Raw genomic sequence first — 10422 nt, 5'->3', positions numbered from 1 at the left:
CTCCCTTCACCAGTAAATGACACAGATCGGGATGTTCTGGATCAACTGATGATAGTTTTCATTTAATCATTTTGTTGAACAAGTGAGACACTGAGACTGTGAAGCTGTTAGAAAATGGTTTGTGCCACCAGGTGGCGTTATTGTGTCTTTCTGATGGAGATCAGTGTGTGCTGCCTCCAGAGCCACACTGTGATGTCTGTCCTCTACACACTGAGCGTGGACTGAGACTCTCAGCATTGACGATGAGGACAAAGTATGACAACTGGAGCTGAATGATAAAGCAGTTGAGTCGACATGTCGGCCGATACGAACTATGAACAAGCACCAATGCACGTTTTTTCAGATCTGATCTGATGTGTGAGTTTGGAAGTCAGCTGATACAGAGAACCAATCAGGTAGTGTTTAATCAACAAGCTGTGTGCCTCAGTGTGTGGAAGAGACTTCAGGCTTGACTGAAACATAGATAGAAATGAAGTGAATTGTTATTTATTATTAAAATTATAATGGTGCACCAGTAACCTGGTAAAAAAATCTTCAACATTAACAGGGATTCAATTCAAGGGTAAACCTTTAAAAAGCAGCAACCAGTTGGTCAGGAATTACATTTCCAGTTTAAAACAATACAGCAGCATCAAAGGAGAACAAAATACAAAAATCTAAAATCACAGTCACAAACTTAATGAATTAAATCAGAATTCACACAAGATGTGAAAACAAGTAACCTGCTAGAAACCAAACATGATGCAGCTGTTTGAGACGGTCCTGGACTGATCTCCATGATCAGTGTTGGATCAGTGCTTCCCTAATATCACATATGGATATTAATCATGTCGGCCGATGAGGAGCAAAAACTGAAAGAAGTCCTGCTCGTAGTGTCTTGGTCACTTTGACCAAACTGCAGCTCAAATCTTGCAAAAGGTTTCTTCACCAGAGAGTGAAGAGCTTCACTCAAACCCTCGTTTTTGACCTTAATTTATCCAGAGGAAGCTTCTCTTTTCTAAACATCGTGATCACATTTATCTTGTCGGTCGAGGACTGAAACTCTTCTCGAACCTTTAGCTCACTGCTGCCTCTTGCATATAATCTCTTACATGTCATTGTTGTCCAGGGGGGCCACCGTCGGCTGTTTGGCCCTGCACCTGTTGCTCAGAAGGTGCATCTTGAGGTACTTCCTGAACTTTTTGTCTCTGACGCCGTAGATTATCGGGCTCAGGAACCGAGGCAGGATGTAGACGATCAGGTAGTTTGCGAATCTGATTTCTAGAATTCGTCCCGGGAAGATCAGACGCAGAACGATCTCCACGCTCGGGGAGATGTAGGAGAGCATGCACATGGCCAGCTGGGCCCCGTGGAGCAGGATGGTGTTTCTGGCCCTCTGGGCTGACATCTTCTCTGTGGAGAGGGCCCTCGCTGCAAACAGGATCCTCAGATAGGTGAAGACCAGAGTCAGAAACACACAGGAGAAGTAGATGATATCGAAGATTTGTCTTTTGTACGCCAGGATCGGGTCTTTAAACACATTCTGGCGCAAGCAGAACACCGAGTCGTGAAAGAAGCTCAGGGACTCCGTTGCCAGAGTCACAAATAGATCTGTGATATCTGGAGCCACACAAATAAACCAAATCAACCCGATGACAACGTAAGTCCTTCTCACTGTGCAGATTTGGGGGTGACGTAAAGGCTTACAAATGGCAATGTAGCGCTCTATGGCCATGCTAGCTAAATTGACCGGGGTGTTTCTGGTGGTGAAGACCGCCACCAGGATGAAGAAGCAGCAGAAGGAGACGTTAATCTTATAGACGATGTAGCTGAGGACAAAAAGTGTGATCGTGACGGTCAGCTGGATGGCATCATTGATCACCATGTGGATGAAGAGGATGTAACGAGGGTCTTCGTAAAAAGTCTGGAAGAGAGAGGAGGAGTGAAAAATGTGGTGAGCAGTTGGTGACGACAGCAGTTTGTGGTTTAAGGTGGTTTAAGAAAGAAGAAGCATGTAGAAAATGCTGAAAAATGCTCATTTCTATTTCCAGTCCAACGAGTCCAGGTGATATCTTCAAAGTATTTGTTTTGTCTGAGTAACGTCCAAACGCCAAAGATATTCGCTTTACTATAATGTAAGATGAGCAGAGGCGAGCGCGTCACATCTGAGAGGAGTTTCAGCTTGAAAAATGCCACATGATCAATGATGGTCAAATTATAGGCCGGTTCATTTCATCTTTCAGTCAGAGGTCATGTGGACAGAGCAGGTGAGAGAGGAGCTCACTGGCTGTGTTTAAGGCATCTCCTCAGCTCATTATTTCTTCATTAGCAGCACAATCAGCATTTTCCAACTGAAAACATGCGTATAAGCAGAAGAAGACCTGACTGACAGCAAAGGTGCAGAGAATCAAGCCCACATGAAGCCGGATACGTAACTTTACAATGATCCATATTAGAGTTCAGAAATGTGTTAAGTATTAAAGTACTGTGGGCTGAATGTGTTGGTGCTGCTGCCTTTTCTTAAAAGCGATACTGCTGTTATCACTGTGTTTTCATAAAGTCTTCTGGTTCAGCACAGTGTGAGTAAGATGAGTGGCTGCAGGTGTATCTGCTGGGACACCTGGCTGCACGTGTCGAAGGCCTGCAGCTAATTGAAGTTATATATTGGTTATTGTTTAGCTTCTGAAGTGTCAAATCATGAAACATCTCTGCCCCATTTTCCCAGAGTGTGTAACGACTCCTTGAAATAAACCAACAATCCAATATACAAAATGAAAATATGTTAGATTTTACTTGGATGTAAAAAGAGAAAAGTGGGAAATCCTCACATTTGAGAAGCTGGAACAAGCGAATGTGTGAGATTTATAAATGAAAGAAATCATCTGATTTACTGAGTGAGTGATCGTTTCAGCACGAAGATGTCACACACATTCTGTGTGTGTGTGTGTGTGTGTGTGTGTGTGTGTGTGTGTGTGTGTGTGTGTACCTGGTGTCTAAAAAAGGTGGCAACCAAGGTGCCATTGATGTAACTGAGGATGAGCCAGACCAGAACCACAATCAGGTTCTTCACAAATGCTGTGGTGAAGGTATCTCTGACGAGCTGATCCAGCAACAGAGGGAGCCAAAGAGAAAGAAACAGAAAAGACTCTCAAATACAGCCAATCACCATCATCCATCTGATGTCCATCATGTGTCTGTCAGCCGTGACCTTGTTTGAAATGCACACTTGAAGAGGTAGAAAGCAAACGACCTTTTATTTAATATCACGTTTGTGAGTCAGGAGATAAAACAAACAGGTGACAATAATCTGGAACAGGACACAAAGTGAGTCCTCTTCAAGGCTTAATATTTGCTAAAAGGTGGCAGAGCAGCTTTAATTGAGTCATGCTGTGAGCTCAGTGACTCGCGTGAAGAAGCTTTGATTAGACATGGATTCAGTGTTGTATCTGTAAAGTTTGGGAACAGCAAGGATTGATTATTATTTTCATAGTTTCTGATAAAAAAATTCTTATTTCATTTTAGATGTGAGATGTTTTTGTTCCAGTTTGAATAAGAATTGAAGGTTTGTGCGTGTGCTGTGTTCACTCGGCAGAAAGCTGGCAGCAGCAGATCGTTCACACCAAATATAACAGAATAACATGAAGAACACAAGCCAATCAAAAAGAGTTCCACTTTTTCTTTGATGGAAACATTCATTTCCAAACACGTGGCAGCAAAAAGACAACTTCTTCACCAGACCTGATGAGGAAAAGTCATGTTGGCTGCAGGACCCACTGATGAGCTCATGCTTCACAAAGACCTGAGAGAGAGAAAGTACACAGTCCAGACAATATGAAGTGACACAGTATAAAGGAATCACCCTCAAACTTCTGACTGTCATCAGTTTAAAATCGGTTCAGTCAGTCAAAATGTTGTATGAACACAGCACTTTATCATGAATTCACACCTCTTTGACCTCATAGGTGAAGACTTAGAAACATAGAATAAATAACTCCTGTTAAAATCAGAGTAAATGAATCAGATTTTACGCCGACATGCTGCTGATTTTATTTCGCTCTTTGCACATCAGACCTGAATCTGCACTCAAAGGCAGTTTGGAAATCTGAGTCTGAAGTTCATCTTGTGAGTTAAAAACGGATGAAAACATGCCTTAAATCCTTTGCTCGGGTAAGAGTTTATTTCACGTTACATTCATGAAATGCAGCATTCTGCCATTAATCCCTTTTACCTTCAGCCGAATTGACCCATACATAAAGTTTAAACATGTATTAATGTCGGTTATTTCTTTTATATTAACACATTTGGACATCATAACATTCTTTATCTCTGGCAGTGTATAAAACCCATCGAACTTTGTTACTGTTCTGCTGTATTTTTCAGTACAAAACAAACAAAATGAATCACAGATGATCACAGTGTTACACAATGTGTCAAACTGGCAGCAGAAAAGTGGTTTTAGACACTGAGATTTACCGCAGAGTGTGTAAACACAAATACAGCTGTCTCACCAGCGAAATGTAGGAGCATCTACTCATACAAACATAAATGTAAGAGAGCTTCAGTCACATTTCACAAATATATTTCGTTTTAGATTTGAATTGTAATGATTGAAACCTTCACTTTAAAAGTCATTATTTGGTTGGAATTGCCAATAAGAAAACAGAATCAGTTTGTAATAATTTCTGACAAAGAATTAAATATCAAAGCTTTCAGTCAGGAGCTGCCTCACCACCACCTCCATCCTTTTCCACCTACCTGAGTCCAGGTGAGACACACAGGAGGCAGGCGGCTCCACAGAGGAGCCTTATAAACACTTTGAAACAGGACTTAATTGATTTTCTTGTCGTCCTCCTCCTCTGTGTTTATCAGAGAGACGAAGGACGTGAAGGTTTTGATGGCAGTTAATGGAGATCATGTGGATGACAGTGAGGTCAAAGCATTGTTTTTGCGACATCGTTGTGTGTGTCCACACACGCACACACAAACATTATGAGCTATGCTTGTTTAGTAAGTCTTGTGTAGTGTTTCCTTTTAATAACTGATGTGAAGATTTGAAGTATTTGTATACCTTGTCATACAATTGCAATGAACCAGCCTCTGTTCACAGGAGTTATTGTCGTGATGTATTTTACACAAAATCTCATATCTTTGAATTCTTTGTGACTGTATGAGGCGACAAAAGAGAAAATATTCCTTTATAATTTGAGCTGTAGTGTTGATTGGGATTCATTTGTAGTTCCACCCTCACATTTTAAATACTATCAAGACTGCAACATGAACAAAAGCACAGTTATTTTAAGGACAACAATACTTTCTGTACTGTTGTAGAGATGAATGATCTTTCTGGTCTGCAGATGTTACATTACGTACATGCAGTGTTTGCTAGAATGTGGTTGGAAGCTGAGAAACTCTGTGTAGTTTCATAGCAGGTTTCATGTTTGGCATGGTGACGTTTCTGGGTGGTTTCTCAGGCTCGCTTTACAAAGCAGGTACCTTCTCACATATCTCCTGAAGGCCTGGTCTCGCAGGCCATACACAATTGGACTAATGAACCGTGGCAGGATCTGGACAATGACGTAGGATGCAAAGCGTACTGCCAGGAACTGCTTGGGGAACAAGTGGAGGAGAGCTTGTTCAAATGTGTATCTAACGTAAGTCAGCATACATAAGAGTAACTGGAAACCATGGAGGAGAATAGTGTTTCTGGCTTTCTTAATGTCCACAGTTGCTTCCTTGGCAGTGAACAGAATCCTGAAGTAAGTGTAGAAGAGTGTGAGCCAGACCAGGGCGAGACAAACGAAGTGTGAGACGTCCCTCTTCTTCAGGCTGTAAGTGCTTCTGAAGACATAATCTCTTGCACAAAACAACTTGGAGTGAAAAAACTGCAGCGGCTCTGTGGCCAAGAGGATGAAGAGATCTGGGAGGATGGAGAACGCGCTGGCAACCCAGATCAAGCCAATCAGGATGTAGGTTTTCCTGACGGTGCAGATCTGTCCATGACGGAGGGGGATGCAGATGGCGATGTAGCACTCGACTGCCATGCCGGCCAGATTTAGTGGGGTGTTGAGGGTGGTGAGGATGGTGATGATGAGCAGGATGAGGCAGAAGGATACGTTGATTCTGTAAAGGGTGTAGCTGATGATGTGGAGAAAAGTTGACAGGAGCAGCTGCATCATGTCGTTTATCACCAGGTGGATGAACAGAATGTAACGAGGGCTTGAACTGAAGATCTAAAGGAGGAGAAAAGTCGTATTGGAGATGATTTAGTTAATTAGAACTTTATAGTTGCTTTCTCCATTTCTTTAACTCTGTTTTCAAGCTGTTCATTTGTTCCAGTAAAAGAGCAAAAAAATGTTACAATCAAAGCAGAGCAAGCAGTCGACTATAACCGACTCACAACCTCATAACTTGAAAATAGTTGAATGACTTGCTCATGATTATAGCAAAATTACCTCAAATCAGTGACCAGTAAATCAAATATACCTTGTCTTTCAGAAGTTTCCTGTGAATAAAAGCACCTGTGAAATCTGGTACTGTCTCTCTCATAAAAATAGAGAACATACAAATTTGATTTGATTCAAGATGGCGGCGCATGCACATGCGAGGCTCAGCGTCTCACTAGGATTTGTAATATAGTTATTTTCTTACTGGTATCAAGTCTTTTCACTCATTACAGCTTGCGAACACTTCCTACACCAGTAATCACTTGGAGCCACTGTGAAGATAATCTGGAATATCTGATGATCAAGTACAGGCCTTTTATCTGCCTAGAGAGTTCACATCCACTGTGATAACTGCAGCTTATATACCCCCCGGATGCTAATGCTAAGCTAGCATTGAAAGAGCCGTATGCTGCTATCCACAAACAACAAACTGCACACCCTGATGGAGCCTTTATTGTTGCTGGAGACTTCAACCACTCAGACCTGAGGACTGTTCTCCCCAAAGTTCACCAGAATGTCTCCTGCTCCACCAGAGGAGACAAAGCCCTGGACTATGTCTATACAAACATTCCTGAGGCTTACAAAGCCACCCCCCACCCCCACCTGGGACAGTCTGATCACCTCTCATTGTTCTTACTCCCCAAGTACACACCACTCATCAAATGTGTGAAGCTGTCATTGAGGACTGCTAAAGTATGGCCAGAGGGTGCGGACGCCACACTCTAGCACCAGTTCCAACACACAGACCACACCTCCACCACCCTGACCCTGAACACTGGCGTCCCACAGGGCTGTGTGCTGAGCCCTTTCCTCTACTCCCTCTTCACCTACGACTGCGTGCCTGTGTAAGGCTCCAACTTCATCATCAGGTTTGCAGACGGCACCACGGTGATGGGCCTGATCACCAACAATGAAGAGTCAGCCTACAGGGATGAGATTCAGCAGCTGGTGACGTGGTGCGCCGACAACAACTTGACCCTCAACACCAAGAAGACCAAGAAGCTCATTGTGGACTACAGGAAAACCAAGGCTACAGTCACACCCCCATTCACATCGACGTAGCTGAGGTTGAACGTGTCTCCAGCTTCAAGTTCCTGAGCGTCCACATTTCTGAGGACCTCTCCTGGACCCTCAACAGCTTCTTCCCCAGAGCTGTCACCCTGCTGAACTCTGTCCACCAGCAGCCCCCCCTCCACCTCCCACTACCCTCCCATTGACACTGACACCCCCTCTACCACCTCATGGCCCTCCTACACTATTGTGACTATTTGCACTTCTGGTTAGATGCTAAACTGCATTTTGTTGTCTCTGTGTTGCACTCTGACGATGACAATAAAGTTGAATCTAATCTAATCTAAAAAAACATCAGGAACATGGACCCAAATCAGATTACTATCAGTGGTACAGGGGTGGAATGAAACTCAGTACATTTGCACAAGTACGATATTTAAGTAACGGGACACAATGCATCTTTGACTCCTGTCTGTCTAATTTCTAATATTTTAACTGATTTGTTAAAGCTGTGAAAACAGCGATATAAACTGTAAAAACACACCTGGTGCTTTCTGAATGTGTGGACCAGAGTGCCATTGATGTAGTTAATGGAGATGCAGAGGGCTGTGACGATGATGTTCTTGGTCACAGCTGTTGTGAAGGTGTCCCGCTGACTCCCAGCTGCAGTTGAAGTTCCATTCACAGATGACAAATTCATGCTGAAATGGTGAAATCCTGCTTGAAATAAGCATAGATTGTTACTAGATTATGGTGTGCCCTCCAAAGTCTCAAGGTTGAAAAGAATTTGACTGTAAAAGATTCAAAAATAAGAAGAGGACAGAAATAGTTACTGATTTAAACAACAATTTCCTGCGTCTTTGTCGACTGTTCTGGCTCCATCCCAAACTGTTCAACTTTTTCTGAGACTTTATAAGCTTGTTCAGAGCAGACAATGCAGCTGGGCCCACTGTTGGCTTTGTCTGAGGTAACAATGGAGCATAACCACGACCACTTTAGGAAGCCACCGGGCCAACTGTCCTGCATATTACAACTACAACTACAATTTGTCATTTGGCAGACGCTTTTATCCAAAGTGACATACATTTGAGATTTTCATACATCACAAGCAAGGTTCTAGATGGGAGAGAACAAGAGTACGTGCCCTAACACAACTTTGTGGTCCAACTGAACATAGGTGCTACGAGACAGTGCTACGAAAAAATGCATAGCAATAACAACAAAGTCTGCTAACAGCCTAGCTCCTAGTGTGAGCCAGAAATAAGGACAGAAAACACTTACTGATCAATTGCCAACTCCTATCATCCACAACCAAGCTTGCTTTTCCAGAATACTATAGAAAATACGCTTCATTACACTCACTCCATTTGTTTCTACAGTGATAGAAGCAGCAGTTAAGGAACCTGTTAATAATGCATCTGAATCACAGAAACAATACGTGATACATAATACAAATTACATATATTAAGAGGATCAGGGTTCTAAATTAACACCCGCCAACCCGCCAAATGCGGGTTAAAATTCATATTGGCGGGTGTAAATAAAAACTTACTAGCCAATTTGGCCGGTAATGCATTAGGCAATCATGTCAGAGCCGCTCTACAGTTCTCGGTCATTTGTCCCCCTGACAGTCCGTCCTACATTTCCCATGAACACTGTCGTAATGCTACGTGATGACGTCCAAGACGCCCATTGGCTGTGCGCAGGCACACTACAGTCTGTAGTGCAACCGGCGCGAGAAACCACGGAAACGCAAACACAAAGAAGAAGAAGAAGAATGAACGGCGGCGTATAAACTGTAAAAAATGAGACTGAGCTAGCTAAAAGTAAAAAGTCAAGTTAAATTAAATGCTGCGGTGGTTGGGACAGACGTCTGGGGGGAGAAGAGGAAGGAGGCAGGGGATGAGAATGTTGACAAAGCGTGCGAAACGAAGAAAAGAAAGTTTAACGCTAAATGGCTGACAGGTCGTGAATGGCTTGTGTTTGATCACGAAAATGCCGTCATGTTTTGTAAGGATTGCCGCATGTACACGAAAGAAAAAAACAAGACGAATAATTTTGTGGTGGGGACTAATAATTTTAAAGTGGAGGCAGTAAAGGACCATGAGTGCCCGAAGTCATCAGGAAAGCCTAAGGAGTCTGCAATACTGACTGCTGCACTATTTGTGTTTTCCAGTTGTACATACATAATTCAATTTATTACCAATGCAATTTTTGCAAGTGTTTAAGTCATGGCTGTTACTTATATATATTTCTTATTAAAGAAGGAAAGCAGAAATACTTTAAGTTGAAAGGAAAAATACATTTTATTAGGAATGTAATGATACTAAATACTTACTGGAAAAATGTCTTCTATAAAATAATTAATCTGACAGCATTTTTTGTTTGTATAAATTAAATGTTTGCACTTTCTGAGTATATTTTGTTTCATGTGTTGTACTTTCTGTGCATTTTTCATGCCAACAATGTAAATAAAATGATCAAATGTATTCAGTGGCACTCATAATCTCTTATTTTCACCGGAAAAAAATTTGGCTAGTGGAAATTCTGATTGGCTGGTAACTTTAGAAGGTCACCAGCCACATTGGCTGGTGATCAAAAAAGTTAATTTAGAACCCTGAAGAGGATGTACCAGATCATGATATGCACAAGAACACAGTACTTTGCAGCCCATATAGTATCAACAGTGCAATGCAGTAGAAGCAGCAGTAAGCATGAATAGACGGTACCTGCCCAGCAGAACGTCACATTACAGCAATCTGCTGTGGGTGCTGATGCAGGGAGTTTATGTATTTTCTGATTGACGACAGTTGGGATTATGTTGAGTTGTGCGTGTGTGCGTGTATGTGTGTGCATGTGTGTGAGTTCATGTTGGCGTGTGTGTGTGTGTGTGTGTGTGTGTGTGTGTGTGTGTGAGAGAGAGAGAGAGAGAGAGAGCTCATGTTGGCGCGTGTGTGTGTGTGTGTGTGTGTGTGTGTTTTTTAAAGGA

General features: G+C 42.4%; 2 protein-coding genes across 2 annotated transcripts; both read right to left on the bottom strand.

Annotated features, from left to right (window-relative positions):
- Positions 1–1087: 1087 nt before the first annotated feature.
- Positions 1088–3088, bottom strand: LOC143330581 (odorant receptor 131-2-like). The gene is made up of 2 exons (XM_076747265.1): positions 2966–3088; positions 1088–1903 (listed from the first exon to the last, which is right to left on the bottom strand). Exon 2 carries the CDS (start codon positions 1862–1864, stop codon positions 1088–1090), a length of 777 nt encoding a protein of 258 aa, XP_076603380.1. The 5' UTR covers positions 1865–1903; positions 2966–3088.
- Positions 3089–5411: 2323 nt separating this feature from the next.
- Positions 5412–8133, bottom strand: LOC143330126 (odorant receptor 131-2-like). The gene is made up of 2 exons (XM_076746357.1): positions 7978–8133; positions 5412–6209 (listed from the first exon to the last, which is right to left on the bottom strand). Exons 1-2 carry the CDS (start codon positions 8131–8133, stop codon positions 5412–5414), a joined length of 954 nt encoding a protein of 317 aa, XP_076602472.1.
- Between the last annotated feature and the right edge of the window lie 2289 nt (positions 8134–10422).

Source organism: Chaetodon auriga, chromosome 2, assembly GCF_051107435.1.
Source record: "Chaetodon auriga isolate fChaAug3 chromosome 2, fChaAug3.hap1, whole genome shotgun sequence".
Taxonomy (NCBI): Eukaryota; Metazoa; Chordata; class Actinopteri; order Chaetodontiformes; family Chaetodontidae; genus Chaetodon; species Chaetodon auriga.
This window is presented reverse-complemented; position numbering and strand designations above follow the sequence as displayed.